Genomic DNA, 25,721 nt, shown 5'->3' with positions numbered 1-25,721 from the left:
AAGGGGGCCCCCGGATACCGGCCCCCCACCCTATGTGAATGAGTATGGGGTACAATGTACCCCTACCCATTCACCTGTAAAATAAAAGTACCCAAAAAAAAAACACAACACACGAGATAAAATATTTTATTGCACAGCTCCGGGGGTCTTCCGTCTTCGGGGGTCTTCTCGCCGGACTCCTCCGCTATCTTCTTGTAGCTCTTTTGCTAGCGGAGGATGTAACGATATCACGTCTGAGCCAGGATATATTGTAACTAGTTGCCATTTTGTGTGGAACGCAGCCATGACAGTTTGGCTACCTTGTAAACTTACTTACATCTGTAAAAACTCCCCCCTCCCTTGTCTTAGGAATTCCAAATGTTTTAACATCTTCAAAAGGAAAGCAGAGAAAACAGAACCAGGCCAGGTCAAATAAACAAGGCTCAAGTTGCCTGGCAAGATATTGCGGCCTGTCGTAAAACTGTCACTTTCTCCATTCAGAGAACTAACAGATCCTCGTCGTAAATATTTCCAACAAGATAGCGTGCAAACAGATTAGTAACGTGTTGAAACGTTAACATTTTTTATAACTTTCAAAGCCATCATAGCACAGCCATAATATGGATATATTTGGTTTCCTCGGATAATTTCTAACATTTCAAGTCCAAACACCCCTATGTCAGGTCATATGGGAAGCCACTGGGACCCCTTACGGCTCCTAGGTAACCCTGAAATGGGAAACCTGTCATGTGTGGACTCGTTTTGAAGCAAATATCATGCTGATCACTAAAATGGATATCTGCAGTCTATAAACAATAGAGAGGCAGAGATATGAATATGTATAACAAAGTGTACCTGGGACAGGGTCATGAGTGTAGACACCTCCCAGCAACCAACCCCTAAACAAGATGACCAGACGATTGGTCACTGGTCGCTGTCAACACCCCCTTTGATTTGACAGAAAAGAGGAGAGGCCAAGGCAATAGGCAGTTCTCCTTTTTACCATCCAAGAAAGAACATCTGCCAAGTTGAGAACCGATTACCTTTGCTTATCGATTGAACTCTGATCAACCCTTGGACATTAACTGCAAGTATACTTCCTTCCCAATTCTACCTTATTTCTTTGTGGCTGTATATTGTCTTTATTTTTTGAAACATCCTTTTTCTGTAAATGTTTTATTCGCACCAACCTTGACCTTTTCATAATAAATCCTTATGTTGAAAAGTGTTAACCTTGTCTTTAAAGCTCTTGATGCAAACTATAAACGAACCTGTCTCTTAAAAGGGCGCTACTGTGATAGAGTAAGGCGCTGAGCAGACCTGTCTGTGGTGGCAGTGTGTGTGGCAGGCGCTTATTCTAAACTTATAATTGATATTGCTTAAATTACGAGTCCCCCCGGCTCTGTCTTTTAAACGGGGGTGGTGGCAGTTAAAGGGTTAATTGTGTAATTAGCCCAGTGACAATCGCTCTCAGGCTGCCTGCACCTAGATTGTGGTCCCGCAAGCTGGAAAATCTTTGTGCTGGGTGCAGCTGAGTGTGGCATTGTTACGTAAGTGACAGCGGGGTGTGAGGTTGGCCGGTCCTTTGTCGCCAGTTAGCGAGGAGGGCAGGGATCTGACACCAGCGTTCGTCACAGAGGAGTCCGGCTTTCTTCCTCCCCGCCGCCGGCCTCTTCTCCCGACTTCGGGGGTCTTGTCCCCCTCTTCGGTTCTTCTGCCGGGCCACCGCGCCTTCTTATAGCTCTTTTGCAGGCGGTGGCCCGGTCTTCTGTCGCCGCTGTCGCCGCCGCCGCCTTCCGTTCTTCTTCTTCTTCTCCAGGAGATGTTGACACGTCGCTCTCTCCGGCCGGAATGCCAGAGCCGCGCTGAGCGGCCACTTATATAGTGACAATGGGGCGGTGTCACATGGTATATGTCACATGGGTTGGTCACATGGTGACCCCGCCCCCTTACGATGTCATAGCCCCCATGTGACATCAACCCATGTGACCAACCCATGTGACATATACCATGTGACACCGCCCCATTGTCACTATATAAGTGGCCGCACAGCGCGGCTCTGGCATTCCGGCCGGAGAGAGCGACGTGTCAACATCTCCTGGAGAAGAACAAGAAGAAGAAGAAGAAGAAGAACGGAAGGCAGCGGCGACAGAAGACCGGGCCACCGCCTGCAAAAGAGCTATAAGAAGGCGCGGTGGCCCGGCAGAAGAACCGAAGAGGGGGACAAGACCCCCGAAGTCGGGAGAAGAGGCCGGCGGCGGGGAGGAAGAAAGCCGGACTCCTCCGCTAGCAAAAGAGCTACAAGAAGATAGCGGAGGAGTCCGGCGAGAAGACCCCCGAAGACGGAAGACCCCCGGAGCTGTGCAATAAAATATTTTATCTCGTGTGTTGTGTTTTTTTTTTGGGTACTTTTATTTTACAGGTGAATGGGTAGAGGTACATTGTACCCCATACTCATTCACATAGGGTGGGGGGCCGGTATCCGGGGGCCCCCTTATTAAAGGGGGCTCCCGGATTCCGATAAGCCCCCCGCCCGCAGACCCCGACAACCAACGGCCAGGGTTGTCGGGAAGAGGCCCTTGTCCTCATCAACATGGGGACAAGGTGCTTTGGGGTGGGGGGGCCGCGCGGCCCCCCCTTCCCCAAGGCACCCCCCATGTTGAGGGCACGCGGCCTGGTACGGCTCAGGAGGGGGGGCGCGCTCGCTCGCCCCCTTTCCTGGCCGGCCGGGTAGCGTGCTCGGACAAGGGTCTGTTGTGGACTTTGGGGGGACCCCCACGCCGATTTTTTTCGGCGTTGGGGTTCCCCTTTAAGTCCATTCCAGGCGGCGGAGCCTACCTGCACACGCGCTCGAAATGAGCGGACTTTCCTCCGAGCGGGAACAGTTTGCTCATTTCGAAAGTGGCCTACACACGGGCGGACTGTTCGCTCAAACCAAGTTTCAGCGGACAGTTTTTCGGAATTTCCGAAAAACTTTGTTCGTCAAACTGTCCGCTGAAACTGTCCGCTGAAGCCCCACACACGAGCGGACTGTCCGCTGAAACACTGTTCAGCGGACAAAGTTGAGCCAACAGTCCGCCCGTGTGTACGCGGCCTCAGAGGTCCACAGGGGAGGATCCAGGCTGCTCTGTACAAATTCACTACACAGGGCAGGTAAGTATAACATGTTTGTTATTTTTATAGAACAAAAAACAAAACAAGACTTTACAAATCACTAAAAGGTGCATCTCTTTAGAGTGCCTGCAGCTACAATGGTCAGTGAAGGCATGTCTTAAAACAAATTTATGGATTAAGAATATGTAAGTATATAAAATATCCATAGGTTTACTTTTCAATTAATTTGCAAAAGACCAAACAGTAATTATGTGTGTGTTCAGAATGTCAGGGGAGAGACCAGCGCAGTACTACAGTTCACAGTTGTACTCTCACTGTTGGGCCATGGGGGTGCAGTAGCTTCCCAATATATAAGGTTGAAGGAAACAAATCCTGCCTGCCAAACTGGCCTGTGGCTGACAACATGGTAGCACAAGAGTCATGTTCTTGTAAAAGCTTCTTATGGATAATATGAAATCAACCCAGCTGGCCTACGCTAGGTCAGGCCCAAGTTGCTCTGCATGTCCTTGCTAGACTGGAGGATCCTTAATATACTCTACTTTCAAAGACGCACGCTTCCCTATAAATCATGCGTCATGAAGATAACTAAAGGATTATGGTGTGCACAATAAAAAAAAAAAAAATAATTATATATCGAGGCTCTTGATTAAGTCAGTAATCTGTGGTTCTTCCCTCGGTATCTCCTGATAGCTGACAAGCGTCCCATCAACCTATTCTTCTTTGCAATATTAATAAGATGAACAATGAGCATGTGATGAAAAAGTGGTATTGGTAACGTGTAATAAAGACACCCAGGAAAAACAATTACACAATACAAATGAGGATATGTGTGTGATACTCTGAAAGGAACTGGAAGTAAAAAAAATAAATAAAAAAGGAGCTTCTAAGTGAAAAAATGTAATTAAGTGGGATGGAAAGACAATGGCCAATTATGCAATGTTTGAATAAAATGGAGAAAAAAAAAAAAAACACTATCGCTCATCCCACCAAGCAAAGCATCCCAATGATCAACAACTGTCCTCATGTATCCCTTGCTCTACACACAGCCAACTGTTAAGTAATTTCAGGCAAAGAACTGAAGCTCCTTACCCTCCTGGTTTGTCAGGCTCATTCTTTGGCGTCTCCTGCTCACTGGACTCTTGTTTCTCTGCCTTCTTCTCATGCCGATCTCTTCTCCTTTCTGTCTGCTCCGGTTTTGGCGTTTCTTGTTCACTGGACCCCTGTCTCTCCAGCCTTTTGTCATGTCGGTCTCGTCTCCTCCTTTCCTCCTGATGCTCTGGTTTGGGAACCTCCTGCTCACTGGACTCCTGGCGTTCCAGCCTACGATCATGCCTGTCTCTCCTCCTCTCGTTATGACGATTCGACTTACTCTCTGCTTTTTCCACAGTCAAAGAAGCCATACCTTGAGCGAATCTGATCTCTGTTCTTTGCCCACGGGTTCCTTCCTGAGCAGGCTGAATCTTCTCGGTTATCTTGGCCTCCACATGATCTATCTTTGGCTGAAGTCTCTCTGGCTTAATCTCTTGACGCACATACCCTACCCTTGCTTCTCCCCTCTCTGTCCGGGTTCTGTGACTCTCCGGAGGGATCCCATTAGGAACAGCTAGAGTGTCCTTCTGCTCCAGCTTAGTCTCAGACTTTTCATGGAATGGCTGTTGGACAAGAGGTGATGGTCGAGGCGAAAAGTCTGTGGTGTCCGGGAAAACTTTTCGGCCAAGGAGCGGAGTTGCGGGCTGTTTGCTTTGCTCAGCTTTCATCTTCTCCAGCTACAAAAGGGAGAATGCAGAAGAGGTTATAATGCCGCAATGTAGTACTGAGCATTTTGCCAAAATTTTAAAGCTAAACTTCATGTAAACATAAAAAAAAAAACAATGAACTATCCAATAGAAAAATCACTTTATTTTTGCACAAAACTGGCAAAGGTTACTAATTCTGTAACCATCTACACAGCAGCCGAAGCAGGGACAACACTCAGGGTTCTATTGTTTTAAAAATGATGGGTGTGAACATGCATGCAGGAGGGATGCGCTAATCAGTGTGTTACTGCTCCTTCATTGTCCAATCACAGGGTAGGGTGGGTCCTGGACTAAACTATGTTGCTTAAAGGAATCCTGTACTGACAAAGCTGTGGTAAACAACACTCACTGACCATTTTATTAGGTACACCTTGCTGGTACTGGGTTGGACCCCCTTTTGCTTTCAAAACTGCCTTCATTCTTTTTTATTATTTTGGTCCATAGAGACATGATAGCATCACGCAGTTGCTGCAGATTTGTCGGCTGCACATCCATGATGCGAATCTCCCATTCCACAACATTCCAAAGGTGCTCTACTGGATTGAGATCTGAGTGTGGAGACCCTTGGAGTAAAGTGACCTCATTGTCATGTTCAAGAAACCAGTGGTGAGATGATTGGAGCTTTGTGACATGGTGCATTATCCTGCTGGAAGGAGCCATCAGAAGATGGGGACACTGTAGTCAAAAAGGGATGGACATGGTCAGTAACAATACTCAGGTAGGCCGTGGCGTTTAAACAATACCCAACTGGTACTAAGGGGCCCAAAGTGTGCCAAGAAAATATCCCGCACACCATTACACCACCAGCCTGAATCATTGATATATGGCAGGATGGATCCGTGCTTTCATGTTTACGCCATATTCTGACCCTACCATCTAAATGTCACAGCTGAAATTGAGACTCATCAGACCAAGCAAAATTTTTCCAATCTTCTATTGTCCCATTTTGGTGAGCCTGTGCGAATTGTAGACTCAGTTTAATGTTCCTAGATGACAAGAATGGCACCTGGTGTGGTCTTCCACTGCTGTAGCCCATCTGCTTCAAGTTTCGATGTGTTGTGTGTTCAGAGATGGTATTCTGCATACCATGGTTGTAAGTGGTTATTTGGGTTACTCTTGCCTTTCTATCATCCCAAACCAGTCTGCCCATCCTCCTCTGACATCAATAAGGCATTTTTCGTCCACACAACTGCCACTCACTGAATATTTTCTCTTTTTCATACCATTCTCTGTAAACCCTAGAGATGAATGTGCGTGACAATCCAAGTAGATCAGCAATTTTTAAAATACTCAGACCAGCCCATCTGGCACCAACAACCCTACCCGCATTCAAAGTCACTTAAATCCCCTTTCTCCCCCATTCTGATGCTCGGTTTGAACTTCAGGAAGTCGTCTTCACCACGTCCAGATGCCTAAATGCACTGAGTTGCTGCCGTGTGATTAGCTGATTAGCAATTTGTGTTACCAAGCAATTGAACAGGTGTACCTAATAAAGTTGCCAGTGGGTGTACATTAAAGCTAAGTTCACTTAAAAAAAATAAAAAATAAATGCAGATATTTTTAAAGGGAAAAAAATAGCATTTTTTTTTTTTTTACACAGCGGCTTGCATAGCATTGTATTTACGATCAGTGAAAACAATGTCAGCCTCCCGTAGATTCTTCCTCCAGCTCCCTACCTGTACAGAGAAGCTTGGAGAGCTGAATTAGGGGTCAATGGACTACGAATGCAGTGATTACCGCGCTTCTATTCTATTGAGGACTACAAGTCCATCTGCCACGATGGCAGACACAACTTTTAGCCCAATCGTTCACATAACTGTGTTAATGCAATTATAACATGTAACATGTTGAAAAGGCAGAATTAGCCTTACATTTTAATACATATTCTCTTTTAAGTGTTCTTCAGATTTGCCTATCCTAAAGTTTAAAGATATTTAGAAGTTTGTTACAAAAAAGAAAAATATCAGCCCTCGTCAGATTAAGAATTAAGATTAAGAAAGCAGCAGTTTTTCAGTCTCTGGCAACCTTACATAGTTACATAGTTAGACCCCTTTCACACTGTGGCGTTTTTCGGGCGTTTTTCAGGCACTTTAGCGTTTAAAAAAAGCACCTGTAAAGCGCTTGAAAGAAGCCTCAACTGCAATCCCAATGTAAAAAGCCAGAGTGCTTTCACACTGGGGCGTTTTTCAGGCGCTTTAGCTTTAAAAAAAACGCATGTAAAGCGCCTGAAAGAAGCCGCAACTGCAATCCCAATGTAAAAGCCCGAGTGCTTTCACACTGAGTCGCTGCACTGGCAGGACGTCAAAAAAAGTCCTGCAAGCTGCTTCTTTGCAGAGCTTTTGGAGCGGTGAATACACCGCTCCTAAAGCGCCCCTTCCCACTGAAATCAATGGGAAGCGCCTGCAAAATGCATGAAAAGCGCTTTTGGCAGCAGCAATAAAGCAAACCCTTTATTTGGCCACTAACAGGGGTTAAAAGCACCCCAATAGTGCTCAAAAAACGCTGGTAGTTTAAGTGGTACTTTACGAGTGTTTTTCAGGCACTGACATTGTGAAAGGGCTCTTAAAGCACTTGGGCTTTCACTTTGGGATTGCAGTTGAGGCTTCTTTGAAGCGCTTCACAGGCGCTTTTTTTTAACGCTAAAGCGCCTGAAAAACACCCCAGTGTGAAAGGGGTCTTAGTAAGGTTGAATAAAGTCACCAGTCCAACCTGAGTGAGTGTCTACAATTGTCCCTATCCCTTTACATTGTACATCACACACTCCCATTGATCCCTACCATCAAGAAGCCCACAATCCAAGGTCCCCATTCATATACTAGGGCCAATTGTGGACAGAAGTCAATTAACCTACCTGCATGTCTTTGGAGTGTGGGAGGAAACCGGAGTACCTGGAGGAAACCCACACAGGCACAGGGAGAACATCCAAACTCCAGGCAGGTAGTGTCGTGGTTGGGATTTGAACCAGCGACCCTTTTTACTGTCAGGTGAGAGTGCCAACCACTACACCACTGTAACCTTGATTCGGTAACAAATGCCAAGCAGTGTTCATAAGCCGAAACCAGGTAGGAAGACTCAGTCTTGTGCTCTCCATCATTCCTCAAGGGTCAGCCTGAGGCAGATTCTGCCCACACCGTTTCAGCTTATTTGACACCAGTAACAATCAGCAGTGCCGGAGGCTATAAGACACGAGCATGTAAAGGCTGGCAGTTCAAGGTGGGAATTGCTGGGTTCACAAAATATTATTTTGTGCAGAAGCCCATAAACTGGTTGATGCAAACTCACTTTCATCTTCAGACATATATATGTGCACCTCTTAAAGAGGACCTTGGAGTACAAAAATGAGTGATGCGCCACTGCCAACTTTTCCTTTAATCACTTGAAATCCTGAAGGTTTTACCATCTTCATGACCAGGACATTTTTTGCTATTTAGCACTGCGCTATTTTAACTTGAAACTGCGTGATCATGCCATAATGTACCATAAATTACATTTATATAATTTTTTTCACAAAAATAGAGCTTTCTTTTGGTGGCTTTTGAATTGGGTTTTTATTTTTTATTACATAAATGAAAAAAAAATCTCAAATGTTGGAAACAAAAAACAATATTTTCAAATTTCTGCTATAAAACATTGAAAAAGAGAAAAATCTTGTGAGCTACTGCATTTTTACAACGCTCACCAAATAAAAATTGTGAGGGGAAAAAGGTATATAGATGTATATAAACCAGACCAGCTCCTAACATTGATTACACATATATATATATATATATATATATATATATATATATATATATATATATATGCAAATAATAGTGTTTTCTTACAAAGTGTTGCGCTGTGTCATCAACAAAAAACTGCATATGAATCAAAATACCGTACTTAAAGAGGAAGTAAACCCTGATGGGTTTACTTCCTCTTTCATTCCCTGCAAAGGTAAAGCATAATGGGCTGCTATGCATCGCATAGTAGTCCATTATGTGTCACTTACCTGACACAGGAGCCAGTGAAGTCACCGCTGTCCCCTGTAGTTCCGAGCGTCCATCTTCTTGGTGGGTGTCCGTGGGTCTCGCTGCTCCGGCGCTGTGACTCGCCAGAGCAGCGATGACGTCACTCCCGCGCATGCGTACAGAAGCCGACACTAGCGGCATATCGCTGCCAACTACGGCTTACCCAGTGCGCCTGCGCACCGCTGTCTACGGCACATGCACCATAGACAGCGGTGGCTGTCTTTTTGGAAATATCTCCTAAACCGTATAGGTTTAGGAGATATTTCTTGGACCTACAGGTAAACCTTAATCTAGGCTTACCTGTAGGTTGAAGTGGTTTGTAAGGGTTTACAACCACTTTAAAGAAGAAGTCCAGCCTGAGCTAGTTTGGCTTGGCTTCTCCTATGGATCACGGTCTGAAGTCCGTTCTCTGCTGAAGTCACACAGATCAGTCCAGGCACTGCGTCATCCCAACAATGAAAGTCAGGATCTGCCAGGTGCCTGAACTGATAGCCGTTTTAGCCTCTCAGCAAGCCGCTGAGAGGCTGAGACGGCCGCCTCCCGCCCCTCCACAGCTCATCGCTCCAATGAGCGAGGAGGGAGTAGAGCAAGAGACCTGCTGATTGACAGGCAGCAGCTCTCTGCTCGGGGAGCCGAGAGAACTGAGCCATTGACGGTGTTCGATGGCTCGGCTCTCAGTGCAGAGACGCCAGGGGACAGCTGCAGCATCCACCTAGGTAAGTATGATGTAGGAAAAACCTGATTCCCATAAATCTCTTTTAATTCCTAATCATAAACATCAGCAGATAGTTTAAAAAACATGCCTACATCAAAATTCCATGCAATAGATAAAGTGTAACAAAGTCCATATAAATGTGCTGAACAAATCTCCCTCAAGTGATTGATGAATAACTTGATCACCTATATGGAAATAACAACGTCCAACTACCTCCAGGTCGCCTCATTTGTGCTCCCTAATCGTTCCCTCTGTTTGTCAACACAGGGCTCTGGGCTGTGATTGGACACAGCCGATCAGCAGGTCTCGGGCATGAATAATTGGCTGGGACCTGCTGACAAAATCCTGCTGTGTTAACTGGCTCCTATCTAAATTGGTCCTAGTATATGTATGCATATGAAGTAGGGATCTTAAATCGTAAGCTTCTTGAGGACAGGGATTATTGTGAATGTACATTATATAAAGCACTGCATAAATTATCGGCACTATATAAATACTAGATAATGAATACAAATAAAATGAACTTTCCTAGAACTGGAATATTGGCTTCCTTCAGACCTGTGAGAAAGAATGATGAGGTCCAAGGCACCATAAGCAATTGGCCTCCTTCCCAAATTTGAATAAAAAGAGAGAAAGTTTGGTCGGCAGGAGTTTAAATGATGCCAATCACTGTATAGAGTAAACATGTGGGATGTAACACACAGTATTGCTTTTATGGGTTCCAACAAAAACTCACCCTTTTTTGTTGGAACCCATCAAAGCAATACTGTGTGTTACATCCCACATGTTTACTCTATACAGTGATTGGCCTCATTTAAACTCCTGCCGACCAAACTTTCTCTCTTTTTATCCTTCAGACCTGTTTTTTTTTTCAAGCAATAAAGCTTTGATTTCTCTTACTGTAGTAAGGCGCCTCAATGAGCTGAACCTCTCCTCCCAGGCGGCTGCAGTTTTACGGAAGGCTTCATGCCGTCTGATCAGCTGCTCCACCTCGTCCACGCTGTTCCCCAGCTCCGGGCTCTTCACTATGGGCTCCTGAGCAGTTAGCCAGGCCTCAGCTACCCCGGCTTCCTGGGCAAACTGGTGCACTTCTAGCACTATGGAGGACAAATCCACAAAAGTCAGAGTTAAACCAAAAATGTTCTCTAGAGGATCACAGAAAAATAATTTTAAAAAAGTGCCCAGACACACTTGGGGTGATTTACTAAAGGCAAATAGATTGTACGCTTTGCAATACAGTTGCTCTAGAGCTTTGTAAATGAGAGGAAGCTCTGCTGACTTTCATCATCCAATCATGTGCAAGCAAAAATGCTGTTTTTTTTTATTTTCATTGCATATGATTGGGTACTTGTTGCAAAGTGAAGCCTTACCTCATTTACTAACCCCTTGGAGCAAGTGCGCTTGCAGAGGGCAACTGCAACTTTGCAAAGTGCACAGTCTATTTGCCTTTAGTAAATCAACCCCATAGACTGCCTATGGCTGACATATTTTACATTCCATTAGTTATAGAAAGAGAAGGGTAAGTTCAAGGGAAGTTTTCTGCTAGGACCTAATAAATGGATGCAATTGAAATGACGTCTTGCTCTTTCTACAGCAGACCACAGAGCAGCAACTTCAATACACAATTTACAGGGAACGGTGAAAAGTCACTGAGGCCGCGTACACACGCGGGGACTGTTCGCTCAACTTTGTCCGCTGAACAGTGTTTCGGCGGACAGTCCGCTCGTGTGTGGGCTTTCAGCGGACAGTTTCAGCGGACAGTCTGCTGAACAAAGTTTTTCGGAAATTCCGAAAAACTGTCCGCTGAAACTCTGTTTCAGCGAACAGTCCCCTCGTGTGTAGGCTTGTTCGTCAAACTAAGTTCCGCACATGCTCAGAAAGGATTTACACGCCGAAGTTTGCATTGCAGTGTATAGGACGTCGTATTTTTCGTCCCGTCGTACGTGCCGTTCACGTCATCGCGCACGGTTTCAGCGGACTGTTCGTTCGTCGTGTGTGGGCAAGTCCGTCCATGCTAATTTTGAGCGGACTGTCCGCTGAAACTGTTTGACGGACAAAGTTGAGCGAACAGTCCCCGCGTGTGTACGCGGCCTGAGAGTTTCCAGCTGAATGCATTAGGGGACGTTCACGCTATGTGCAGTAATCTGCATTTTTCTGCATTGGATAAGCACAGGTCACCGCTAAAGCACAGAAAATAATTGTTTTCTATGTTCCCTGTTCACACCACAATGTGCGGTGGTAGAGTGCGGTCTCTACCAGCTTTGCACATCTAGAGTGACATTTTTGCCCATCCTTCTTTGCAAAATAGCTCAAGCTCGGTCAGATTGGATGGAGAGCGTCTGTAAACAGCAATTTTCAAATCTTGCCACAGATTCTCAATTGGATTTAGGTCTGGACTTTGACTGGGCCATTCTAACCCATGAATATGCTTTGATCTAAACCATTCCATTGTAGCTCTGGCTGTGTGTTTAGGGTTGTTATCCTGCTGGAAGGTGAACCTCCACCCCAGTCTCAAATCTTTTGCAGACTCTAATGCCGTGTACACACGATCGGAATTTTGGTCGGAAAAAGCTCTGATGGTTTTCCCGACGGATTTCCATCAGGATTTCGCTCAAGCTGTCTTGCATACACACGGTCACACCAAATTCCAACCACCAAGAACGCGGTGACATACAACACGCACGACGGGACTAGAAAAATGAAGTTCAATAGCCAGTAGCCAATAGCTTCCGTCTCATAGTTGAATCTGAGCATGTGGGAGTTTTTGCATGTCAGCATTGCATACACACAAACGCATTTTCGTATAGGAACTTTTTCCGACTGAAAAATAGAGAACCTGCTCTCAATCTTTTGCTGGCCAAAATTCGGTCAGCAAAAGTACGATGGAGCATACACCCGATCGCATTTTCCAACCAAAAGCTCTCATCGGTCTTTTGCTGGCCGAATTTCCGATCATGTGTACACGGCATAATGGGTTTTCTTCTAAGATTGCCCTGTATTTGTCTCCATCCATCTTCTTATCAACTCTGACCAGCTTTCATGTGCCTGATGAGAAAAAGTAAAATTTTGGTCTTATCTGACCACAGCACCTTCTTCCACATGATTGCTGTGTCCCCCACATGGCTTCTCGCAAACTACAAACAGGACTTCTTTAGGCTGCTTTCACACTGGGGCACTTTTCAGGCATTTTAGCGCTAGAAATAACCTCTAACTAATGCCTGAAAATCGCATCCCTATTTATTTCAGTGTGCATGCAGCATCTTTAGGGCAGTTTGGGAGCGGTGTATACACCATCCATCTTTCTTCAAGTGTCTCCTTATTGTGCATCTTTAAACAGCCACACCTCATGTTTTCAGTGAGTCCCGTATTTCACCTTTAGTCATTTGTGGGTTTTTCTTTGCATCCCAAACATTTTCCTGGCAGTTGTGGCTAAAATTTTAGTTGGTCTACCTGACCGTGGTTTGGTTTCAACAGAACCCCTCATTTTCCACTTCTTGATTAGAGTTTGAACACGGCCGATTGGCATTCTCAATGAATAGGATATCTTTTTATATACCTTTCCTGTTTTATACAGTTCAACTATGTTTTCCCACACATTATTTGACAATTCTTTTGCTTTCCCCATGACTCAGAATCCAGAAACGTCAGTGCAGCACTGGATTAAAGATGCAAGGGTCTGTCAGGAATCCAGAAACTCATTGCCCTTTTATACACACACACTAATTACAGATCACAGGTGATGATGGTTACCTTTAATAACCATTCAAACCCCTTTGTGTCAACTTGTGTGCATGTTATCAGGCCAAAATCACCAGGGTATGTAAACTTTTGATCAGGGTCATTTCGGTAGTTTATTTTGCTATTATGATTTAAAATTAGTAAACACAGTTGATTGATAATAACTAGCTTCAGCCAAACACTATCCATGAGTGAAAGAAAAGTTTGTGTTATCATTCATATTCTCTGAAAAATGGCCAAGGAATCAAACTCTGCCAAGGCATGTAAACCTATGAGCACAGCTGTGTGTGTGTATATATATATATCTATATATATATATATACACACACACACACACACACACACACACACACACACACCGTATTTATCGGTGTATAACGAGCACTTTTTCCCCCTTAAAATCAGGGAAAAATCGTGGGTGCGTGTTATACACTGATCCCTGCTGTCTCTGAGGGAAGAGGAGCGAGCCCCGCTGAATTACATAGAGCCGCGATCTCCTGTGTACCCGATGCTCCATCACTCACAGCCACACCTCCTGGAGCCCCATTGGGCCACTGGTCTGTCTATCATATGAGCAGGGCCAGGAGGTGTGGCTGTGAGTGACGGAGCGCCAGGTACAAAGGAGATCACAGCTCTATGTAATTCAGCGGCGCTCGCTCCTCCTCTTCCCTCTGAGACAGCAAGCATAATCCAACACTGGCGAGGCTGCAATGATGAGAAAGCTGAGGCTGCAGATGGGCACTGAGCAGGGTGCATTGATGGGCAATTGAGAGGCTGCATTGATGAGCTGTGACCCTAATTTTGCTTCAAAGTTCTTTATCTAAAATGTAAGTAAGTTTTTGTTCATTAAACTTCCCTCCTAAAATTGGGGTGCATGTTATACACCGATAAATACAATATATATATATATATATATATATATATATATATATATATATATATATATATACACATATACATACACACACACACACACACACACACACACACACACACTCAAACAGTAAGGGAAAAAAGTATTTGATCCCGTGCTGATTTTGTACATATGCCAACAAGAAATGATCAGTCTATACTTTTAATGGTAGGTTTATTTTAACAGTGAGCGAAAGAATAATGAAAATATCCACAAAAACGCATTTCAAAAAAATTGATTTGCAGTTTAATGAGTGAAATAAATATTTGATCCCCTATCAATCAGCCAGATTTCTGGCTCCCAGATGTATTCTATACAGGTAACGAGCTGAGATTAGGCACAGTCTTGAAGGAAGTGCTTCTAATCTCAGAAATCTCAGTTACCTGTATAAAAGACACCTGTCCACTGAAGAAATCAGATTCCAATCTCTCCACCATGGCCAAGATCAAAGAGCTGTCGAAGGATGTCAGGGAGATTGTAGATCTACACAAGGCTGGAAATGGCTACAAGACCATCGCCAAGCAGCTTGGTAAGAGGGTGATAACGGTGCAATTATTCGCATATGGTAGACATACAAAATACAGGCATAGCCCACTTTTCAGTACGCAATGGGGTTTATTTACTAAAGCTGGAAAGTGCTAAATCAGGCTCACTTCTGCATTGAAACCAATCAGCTTCCAGTTTTTATTACCAAAGCTTAATTGAACAAGCTGGGGTTAGAAGCTCGTTGGTTTCTATGCAGAAATGAGCCTGATTTTGCACTTTCCAGCTTTAGTAAATAAACCTCATTGTGTACTTAAAAGTGGGGTATGCCTGTAACTGTCAATCTCCCTCGGTCTGGGGATCCATGCAAGATCTCACTGAATGGAGTTTCAATGATCATGAGAACGGTGAGGAATCAGCCCAGAACTACACAGGAGAATCTTGTCAATGATCTCAAGGCAGCTGGAACCATAGTCGCCAAGGAAACAATTGGTAACACACTACGCCGTAAAGAACTGAAATCCTGCAGCTCCCGCAAGGTCCCCCTGCTCAAGAAAGTACATGTACAGCCCGTCTGAAGTTTACTAATGAACATCTGAATGATTCAGAGGAGAACCGGGTGAAAGTGTTGTGGTCAGATGAGACCAAAAATCAAGCTCTTTGGCATCAAATCAACTAAACTAAACTTGGAGGAGGAGGAATGCTGCCTATGACCCCAAGAACACACCATCAAACATGGAGGTGGAAAAATTTTACTTTGGGGGTGTTTTTCTGCTAAGGGGGCAGGACAACTTCACCGCATTAAAGGGACAATGGATGGGGCCACATTCTGTCAAATCTTAGGCGAGAACCTCCTTCTCTCAGCCAGGGCATTCAAAATGGGTCATGGATGGGTATTACAGCATGACAATGACCCAAAACACACAGCCAAGGTAACAAAGGAGTGGCTCAAGAAGAAGCACATTAAGGTCCTGGAGTGCCCTAGAAAATATGTGGCATTAGCTGAAGGTTCGAGTTACCACATGTCAGCCTCAAAACCTTTAATGACTTTCAGAGGACTTGCAAAGAGCAGTGGGACAAAATCCCTCCTGAGATGTTTTGCAAACCTGGTGACCAGCTACAAGAAACAAACAAGATATTGGGGGGCACACCCTAAAAAATGCATAAAGATAGTGCTGCCATAAGACCATACAACAGAAGAAAAAATATTACAGCGCACACATGCAAAACTAACATTTACCTCCAGCAAGGCTTTTTAAAAACACCTAGACATTTTCAAAAAACATTATCAAAAAATATGGGGATTTGGTCACATCATATTGCTATATGGTGCTTAAGCCTACTTACTGCGACAAAGTACCCCATGATTAGTGGGTCCTAATGACCAAATCCTTTTGGGTGGAGCACCCCACTCCCTCAGTAAGTACCTCTCATTAATGACCACCTGTGTCATGGTGCAGACCTCATGTTCTCCCATATAGAGGAGTATACCTCCCATGGTTCAGAGAAGCAGGCTCTCCTAGTCTATGGATAGTGTAGGCCCCACTAATCACGGGGTACTTTGTCGCAGTAAGTGGGCTTAAGCACCATATAGCAATATGGTGTGACCAAATCCCCTTATTTTTTGATAATGTTTTTTGAAAATGTCTAGGTGTTGTTAAAAAGCCTTGCTGGAGGTAAATGTTAGTTTTTCATGTGTGCGCTGTAATATTTTTTCTTCAGCTACAAGAAACGTCTGCCCTCTGTGATTGCCACTAAGTACCAAGTCATGCTTTGTGAAGGGGTTAAAGCAGGGGTTGACAAATTTGCTTGGAATCTAGGAGCCAGCTAAAAAAAGTTAGGAGCCAGGTCCGTGACGGCGATCTGGACCTGTCCCTGGCCTGACATGGAGACGACGAGTGAGGGGAAGATGCGCCCCCAGCCCCTCACCTGTCTCCAAGTCATTGCCCATAGCTCTTAGAGGGACATTTAATTTTTTTATTTTTTTCAAATGACAAATTTTTTAAAAATTGCATTTTAGTGTAAATATGAGATGTGAGGTCTCTCTGATCCCAGATCTCATATACAAGAGGACCTGTCATGCTTTTTTCTATTACAAGGGATTTTTACATTCCTTGTAATAGGAATAAAAGTGACACACTTTTTTTTTTTTTTTTTCTAAAAGAACATTGAAAAAAATAAAAATAAAAGTTAAAATAAGGAAAAAAAATTTATTTTAAACACGCCCTGTCCCGCCAAGCTTGCGTGCAGAAGCGAACGCATATATGAAAGCGGTGTTCAAACCACACATGTGAGGTATCGCTGCGATCGGTAGAGTGAGAGCAATAATTCTAGCTCCAGATCTCCTCTGTAACTTAAAACGTGCAACTTGTAGAATTTTTTAAACGTCGCCTATGGAGATTTTTAAGGGTAAAAGTTTGTCGCCATTCCATGAGCGGGCGCAATTTTGAAGTATGTCATGTTGGGTATCGATTTACTCGACGTAACATCATCTTTCACAATATAAAAAAAAATTGGGCTAACTTTACTGTTGTCTTATTTTTTTTGTTATTAAATACATTTTCCCCAAAAAAGTGCGCTTGTAAGTCCGCTGTGCAAATACAGTGTGACAGACAGTATTGCAACGACCACCATTTTATTCTCTAGGGTGTTAGATTAAAATATATATATAATGTTTAGGGGGTTCTGAGTAAAGAGAAGGAGATGGAGCTTCCCCTGCCTGCCAGCCTATTAGCATTGCTGGTTGTAATTCCAACGGCCACCACAAGAGGGCGCCAGATTCCAGAAGGAACCATAGGATCGTAGAAGGCCTCAAAGCCGGGGGCTCAATTACCGGCTGCCAGCGGCGCGGCCCGACGCGATCACGCCGGGGGGGTCCGCGGTGACAGGATACCCCCAGCTGTGATGCCCCAGGCGCCAGCCCGCTATTTCTAGTCGCAAATGCGACCTGGCGCCCGGGTTTTGTCGAGCCCTGGGTTAAAGGCTTCTTTCACTCATTAAAATGCAAATCAATTTATAACTTTTTTGAAATAAGTTTTTCTGGATTTTTTTTGTTATTCTGTCTCTCACTGTTAAAATCTACTGTTAAAATTATAGAGTGACCAATTCTTCGTCAGTGGGCAAACGTGCAGAATCAGCAGGGGATCAAATACTTTTTTTCCCCTTGCTGTGTAGTATGTGTAATATATATATATATATATAAATAAGGGAAGAGAGGGGGGGGGGGGGGGGGTTGGAAGATAAGCACCAAACATCTTTTGAGGTTTGCAGAGGGAACATAAAGTGCAAAAAAGGGGAGACTAGAGACCTTCCTGACGGGGGCTAAGCTGGTAACTGCATTGGGGAAAAAAGGGGGGTGTAGAGGAAATAGGGGGTAAAAGTCATAAGGAGGGAATGTAGACTGTCACAAGATCTCTCCGATGGGGGCCCTCTCACATTTTCCCCCTACACTGGAGGGGGTGTTACATACTGATCATTCAGAATCTTTGTTTTTTCACCCTTCCATGTGCTCCTTGCTGTTGAGGCCAGTTATAAGTTGGGTCAGGTGCCGTTTGTTTGCAGGAGGCGGCAGAAGACAGGAAGGTGCTAGAAATGGATGAAGAGTTACGACTGATCCGCATCCATCTCCCTACCTTAGCTGGGTATGGTTTGTAATGCCCAAGCAACAGCATAGAGTAATGCATAGAAATAAAATCTTTAGATTGAGTAGTTAGAATGATGCTATTCATCTTTATAGGCTTACTTAGGTTCTCTAATACTGAACCATTAACCTTTCCATAGAAGTGACAATTGGCTAAAAATTTGCACCATTAACCATTTTATGGAAATAGTATTCTGTGACTCTATTAAACTTTTGAGGTCTAGCTGGCAGTAGGTTTCCTGGTAGATGCAGTTAAATAATAAGCACAGTTAAGGCCCCATACATTTTGCTCTTGTGTCTCCCCCGCATTCATGGGGGGGGGGGGGGGGGGGGCTGGGAGTCTAGAGAGTGGGAGCTGTAAAAGTTTCTATGGTAACATTAATTAGTTGGCAGGGGGTTGCCCGCCTCATTCAGGGAGGGAGATTAAGTAGGACATTCTGCAAAGTAATGCAGCATAAATCAAAAACAAGAAGGCAAGCTGGACTGGATGACATGCCTGTGGCTCAGATCAGGTGACCGGCCCACACTGCGCACACACACTGCGCACACACACTGCGCACACTGCACACACACTGCGCACACACTGCGCACACACTGCACACACACTGCACACACACTGCACACACACTGCACACACACTTACTCTGCTGCAGCCATTCCCAGTGTTTGTTCCATTTGTCCAGCATCTCCTTCTTCTTTGCCATCAACCTGTCCAGGCTCTGCTTAATCTGAAATCATAAAGCATATAAAATCATGCATATTGTAGAAGAGGCTTGCTAAAGTTCTCCAAACAAAATTTGGGGCATTTTCGCTGCCAGATGTGTTTTTTTTTTTCCTGCACACGTTAAAATTAACATTTTAGGCCTGAGGATTAGTTAAAACCCCCAAACTGTATATATTTTCTGAAAGCAGCGACCCTAGTGAAAAAAAATAGTTGCTGTTGTAATTTAAGTATGTTGTGCAATGGTTTATCACACATTATTAATAAAAAATACACAAAAGTTTAAGGATATCTATAGTCACAACATATGATTGCTAACAATACAAATAGTAATTATTTCTGAAAATCCAATACAAGCTTACTTGAAAAATCTCCTTTTATATTGAGTTCCCTTGAAAAGGGGGATAGCTATTCTTAAGAGCTGTAATTCCTAAACCCTTCCTCCACTTTGGAAGTAAATACCCTCAAATTAAACCTGACAGTGTGCACTTTCAGTTCATATCCATGATATAACTATAGATAGATAGATATATATATATATATATATATATATATATATATATATATATATATATATATATATAAGGGCTGTGAAAATGAAAGATTAATTCCTCGATTAAGCGTTAATTTTTTTGATCTATCAAAATTCTTTTGGTCAATCAAAAAAAGCACTTGGATCTTTTCTTTCTACCCACGACCTGGTGTCCTTGCTGAGATCTAAGGAGACGTGAGAGAAGTTTATGGTCCTTGTTAACCCTTTTGATACCCCTTGCATGACCACCTGTTTGCACAGGGGTCCATGCCTTGCCGTGGAGGGATTTTCACGCTACTGTGGGAAAATAAATTACTTACGTCAGTGTTACAGTTTGAATTTAAAACGTATTTGTGTGAACTGTGAAGTTAAGTCATGGATTGTGGAAACTAACTAGTGTCGGGTGATTGTATATAGTGTATACCACATTTACCACTGACTAATGCAGAGCTGCAATGCAAGGAGATCAGCTAAAAGTAGTTGGATCTGTATGTACGTTATAATTAATCAAAATTAGTTGATTATATTATATATATATATATATATACAGTGCCTTGCGAAAGTATTCGGCCCCCTTGAACTTTTCAACCTTTTGCCACATTTCAGGCTTCAAACATAAAGATATAAAATTTTTATTTTTTGTGAAGAATCACCAACAAGTGGGACACAATTGTGAAGTGGAACGAAATCTATTGGATTTTTGAAACTTTTTTTAACTAATAAAAAAATGAAAAAGGGGGCGTGCAAAATTATTCGGCCCCCTTGCGTTAATACTTTGTAGAGCCACCTTTTGCTGCGATTACAGCTGCAAGTCGCTTGGGGTATGTCTCTATCAGTTTTGCACATCGAGAGACTGAAATTCTTGCCCATTCTTCCTTGCAAAACAGCTCGAGCTCAGTGAGGTTGGATGGAGAGCGTTTGTGAACAGCAGTTTTCAGCTCTTTCCACAGATTCTCGATTGGATTCAGGTCTGGACTTTGACTTGGCCATTCTAACACCTGGATACGTTTATTTGTGAACCATTCCTTTGTAGATTTTGCTGTATGTTTGGGATCATTGTCTTGTTGGAAGATAAATCTCCGTCCCAGTTTCAAGTCTTTTGCAGACTCCAACAGGTTTTCATCCAGAATGGTCCTGTATTTGGCTGCATCCATCTTCCCCTTAATTTTAACCATCTTCCCTGTCCCTGCTGAAGAAAAGCAGGCCCAACCATGATGCTGCCACCACCATGTTTGACAGTGGGGATGGTGTGTTGAGGGTGATGAGCTGTGTTGCTTTTACACCAAACATATCGTTTTGCATTGTGGGCAAAAAGTTCGATTTTGGTTTCATCTGACCAGAGCATCTTCTTCCACATGTTTGGTGTGTCTCCCAGGTGGCTTGTGGCAAACTTTAGACGAGACTTTTTATGGATATCTTTGAGAAATGGCTTTATTCTTGCCACTCTTCCATAAAAGCCAGATTTGTGCAGTGTACGACTGATTGGTATCCTATGGACAGACTCTCCCACCTCAGCTGTAGTTCTCTGCAGTTCATCCAGAGTGATCATGGGCCTCTTGGCTGCATCTCTGATCAGTCTTCTCCCTGTCTGAGCTGAAAGTTTAGAGGGACGGCCAGGTCTTGGTAGATTTGCAGTGGTCTGATACTCCTTCCATTTCAAAATGATCGCTTGCACAGTGCTCCTTGGGATGTTTAAAGCTTGGGAAATTTTTTGTATCCAAATCCGGCTTTAAACTTCTCCACAACAGTATTACGGACCTGCCTGGTGTGTTCCTTGGTCTTCATGATGCTCTCTGCGCTTTCAACAGAACCCTGAGACTATCACAGAGCAGGTGCATTTATACAGAGACTTGATTACACACAGGTGGATTCTATTTATCACCATCAGTCATTTAGGACAACATTGGATCATTCAGAGATCCTCGCTGAACTTCTGAAGTGAGTTTGCTGCACTGAAAGTAAAGGGGCCGAATAATTTTGCACGCACCACTTTTCAGTTTTTTATTTGCTAAAAAAGTTTAAAATATCCAATAGATTTCGTTCCACTTCACAATTGTGTCCCACTTGTTGGTGATTCTTCACAAAAAATTAAAATTTTATATCTTTATGTTTGAAGCCTGAAATGTGGCAAAAGGTTGAAAAGTTCAAGGGGGCCGAATACTTTGGCAAGGCACTGTATATATATATATACACACACACACACACCTCTAATGGTATATTAAACATTGATAAAGCTTTTTATATTAAATTGACCTTCTTTCAAACATACCTCTTCAGACGCCGGCCTCTTGTTTAGGACCAAGGACTTTCCTAGTTCTACGCAGTCTGCGATTCTCTTATTTCTTGCCTCAATTTCATTCTTTACTCCCTGATGATAACTCATGAGAACCTCCACGGAAGACACATCCCTAAGAATATATGGAAAACAGGAAAAATAAGTGACTCTAGAACTTACCCCTAGTGTGAGAGATTAAAGCTGAACTCCAGGAATTAGTTAAAACATACCTTTGCAGGGGAGCCCCCATACTGCAAGAGTTAACTGCTTACTAAAGTGTTACTAAACCCAGGACCCTGCATTCAACAAATGCAATTATTTTCGTAAATATAAACTGCTAAATACCTTTTCTCATCTGCAGTATATAGCAGTCTTGTGACTTCTATCAGTGTCCAGCCGAACACTGGTTAAAGATTGTAGGAGGAGTTTTCTGACTGCCCTATGAGACTGCAAGACCCCTGACTCCCTGTCTGGACAGTGCTGATTGGCCTTGTGCTGATCCCATGCACCTTCCCAAGAAAACAAAATCTCTCTAGCAATACACACCAAACTGAGCATGTGCAGCCTGACTCCATAGACTCTGTGTTATCAGGAAATTATCACGGGACAGTGGAAGGAGGGGAGGATCTGTGCATACAAGATCAAACAGCCTGGTTATACAATGCAGAGGATTAACCCCTTAGCAACCCCTGAGCAAAACAAGCAATCTTTACTGCATGTACACATTCATTTTACTGTTTTGGGTTTAGTAACACTTTAAGTCTCAAAGTACCAAAATCAGGAGTAATACCTCAGTCCCTGCTCCAGCAGGCTCCCTGGGTGTATGTGACCAGTCCCATGCTACCACCTCTCTAAGGCACTCTGGTCTGCTGTTGCACTCCTGCCTCCTTCAGCTACAATAACATTGTAATAGCCATGTGCTGCATGTGAGGATGCCAAAGGACTGCTCAAAGAACAGAGCTTTGGGGAGAAAAGAGCAACAGTGCCGGGTGGATTGAGGTTTAAGGTAAGTACTACTGCCTGTTCATCTCCCCTCTAGCCTTAATGAGCATTTAACCCTTGCAGTGAAGGAAGGCCACACAGGTACTTATTTTTCAGAATTCCCAAAGTTCAGCTTTAAGCCAAACTTATTGCCTGAATGCTAAGCTTCATAGACGGCATACAAGAGATGAACACTCCGTAGTGCAGGCCTGCGTCACTCTTGCTGGTGCTCACATCATTGTGAATAACAAGTTTAAACAGATTACAGTGACAATATGAATGAGCAATGGAATTGTAAAAATATTCATTCATTCTCTTTTTCCTAGCTTGGTGGAAATTTTGAACAAACTGGAAGACCGAGCCAAACAGCATGTGGAGTCATTTATATCAAATGCTCCATAATATAATTAAAGGGCATGATTAAACTGATGCAAAATTGGTGCATGCCTGTATGGCATAACTTTTGTTTTTTGAACTGGAAGTGACTCAAAGCCCCACTTTAGGATCAAAGATTACATTCTCAGACCTGCTTATGGAACAGTAATCATCAAGCTACCGATTAACGCAGCACAGCTAAAGCCTGCACCTTTCACTGGCCAGCAGGGAGACACATGTTTGTCTAAAGGGTTGCCGGGGATGTGCTTTTTACTAAGGCTCATCGGTCCTCATCCCTTAAGCTGGCCATAGATAGATCGAATCTCAGCCAGTTCAGCAGGGACCAACCGAGATTCGATCAATCTATGGGCAGGCTGGTTGTACTAAAGTCGATCCACCAGTCAACTTCAGTACAACCAGCATTTCTGATTTTTTTTGCATGCGATTACTGCCAGTGGCTACAGCTACTAGCGGTGATCATTGGGGTTTATTTACTAAAAGCAAATACACTGTGCACTGCAAGTGCTCTTGGAAGTGCAGTCACTGTAGATCCAAGGGGGACATGAAAGGAAAAAAAAACGCAATTTTGCTTGCACTTGATTGGATGATAGAAATCAACAGAGATTCCCCTCATTTCTGTGCTACAGCATCTGCTCTTCCAAGCGACAGTGCATTTGCCTTTAGTAAATCAACCCCATTGTGTTCTACCAGTGGAAAGAAAATCGCATCATTTTTGGCATGCTGTACACATTCTTGCTATCAATGCATCTGAATTTGGGACTACAATGGGAGATACTAAGAGAACAGAATGAATTGTAGACAAAGGCACAAATGAAATGGATGCAGATAGGGAAGTATTTATGGGGACTAAATGTTCAGAATTTTGCAGAAATGGGATGAAACAATTAAAAATGAAAACTTAAAAGCATACATGCAATTTTTTTTATTTCTTTTTTTTATAAACTTAAGTTTGGCCTTAATGTAAGGAAGTTAGCATATTAGCCAGACAAACAGCAATTTCAGGAGTTCTGAAATGGCAGCCTCCATGCTTCTCCCAGAAAAGGTTTACCCAGAGCAAGCCTGCAGCCAGCAAAGTCAGAACTCCTAATCTGCAAACTTTTTCCAGGTCAGCGAAGTTGGAGGTACTAAATGACAGCCAGGTAGCAAGCATTTTGAGGAAAAGAAAGCCTCCCACCACTCTCAGCACATGCTTCTTTTAGTAGAAAGACTTTTCTTTAAAGTGGTTCTAAAGACTCAAGGTTTTTTATCTTGATGCATTCTATGCATTAAGATAAAAAACCTTGTGTCGCAGACTCATCCTCTCACCCCCTTATACTTACCTGAACCCCATCACGATCCAGTGTTGTGCAAGAGAGCTGAAGCTCAACTGGCTTTGTCCCTTCTCCCTGGGCAAATCAATAGCAGCAGGATAGCAGGCATTGGCTCCCGCTCCTGTCAATCAACTTTAGTGATGAGGGAGTATGGGGTCAATGGACACAGCAGTGGGGCTTGGGAGTGAGCCCACACCAGTGCCCCCATAGGAATTGCTTTCCTTATAGTGGCACCAGCAAGAAAAGAGGAGCCAGGAGCGCCGGCAGGGGACCCGAGAAGAGCAGGTTTGGGGCCGCTCTGAGCAATTATATTCCACGGAGCAGGTAAATATAGACATTTTTGTTATTTAAAAAAAATTCCTTTACAGCAACTTTAAAGTAACAAAGGGAATTACATAGAACCTCTGTCAGGTCTTTATTCTCTGTGGACCCAGTGATGAAGTTTCCCTGCACGGCCTGTCCCAATGACAGCATTTTGCACTACATCTACAGTCTGATTTTTAAGGGCAACTTATGCCAACCATCATTTCACAGTCCCTTACCTGGGCTTCTCTTCTGTTTCAATCTGACAGATAACACTGTCCATCCAGGAGATCAGGTCCCTCACAAGACCCAGGAACTTCATGCGGTCACTGGTAGTGGTGATCTGCAGCCTGCATTCCTCACAGGTGGTTAGTAACTCTTTCCAGGAACGCATTACTTCCTGCTCACTGGTGACAATGGCAGCCGCATTCTCGCCCGCATATACTGTGCGCAGCTGGGCAGCATTCTCCTGCAGCTGTCGTACCTGGGCATAAGAGAAGAGATACCGGATAAAGCATGAAAGATTATAGCCAAACAGTGCTGCATTTCCCAACTATGACAACTATAACAGATGAGGTTAAATATATGATTCTTAGTGTTATGAACATGACTGAACAGGTGGCCATAGAACCACAGACCACAGTTCCTTTTCATTTATGCTTCTAGAAATTTCAATTGGCTTTACTTTACCAGGATTACCAGAGCTAATAAAATCATAAACCTGGAAGATTCTACTTTCAAAAGAAAAGACTTTCTTTGAAAGTCCAGTTGGAAAAATTAAGAAAACACTCTTAGAAAAAAGCCAATAGGAGTGCAAT

The 25,721-nt window shown here is 43.6% G+C and overlaps 1 protein-coding gene across 3 annotated transcripts in view; it reads right to left on the bottom strand.

Moving 5' to 3' along the window:
• The window catches only part of SPTBN4 (spectrin beta, non-erythrocytic 4), a 275,772-nt gene that overhangs the window by 17,435 nt on the left and 232,616 nt on the right, over positions 1 to 25,721 (bottom strand). For all 3 annotated transcript variants that reach the window (XM_077482455.1, XM_077482464.1, XM_077482472.1), the window contains 5 exons: positions 25,143 to 25,387; positions 21,908 to 22,046; positions 19,029 to 19,113; positions 10,512 to 10,708; positions 4,183 to 4,859 (listed from right to left, as the gene is read on the bottom strand). In XM_077482455.1, coding sequence (XP_077338581.1) covers positions 4,183 to 4,859; positions 10,512 to 10,708; positions 19,029 to 19,113; positions 21,908 to 22,046; positions 25,143 to 25,387 — 1,343 coding nt within the window. The remainder of the gene's footprint in view (positions 1 to 4,182; positions 4,860 to 10,511; positions 10,709 to 19,028; positions 19,114 to 21,907; positions 22,047 to 25,142; positions 25,388 to 25,721) is intronic.

Source organism: Lithobates pipiens, unplaced genomic scaffold, assembly GCF_037356315.1.
Source record: "Lithobates pipiens isolate NorthernLeopardFrog02 unplaced genomic scaffold, aLitPip1_a1.2 Scaffold_1, whole genome shotgun sequence".
NCBI classification, from domain to species: Eukaryota; Metazoa; Chordata; class Amphibia; order Anura; family Ranidae; genus Lithobates; species Lithobates pipiens.
Note: the sequence above shows the minus strand (reverse complement) of the source record. Positions and strands in the feature narration are given on the sequence as shown.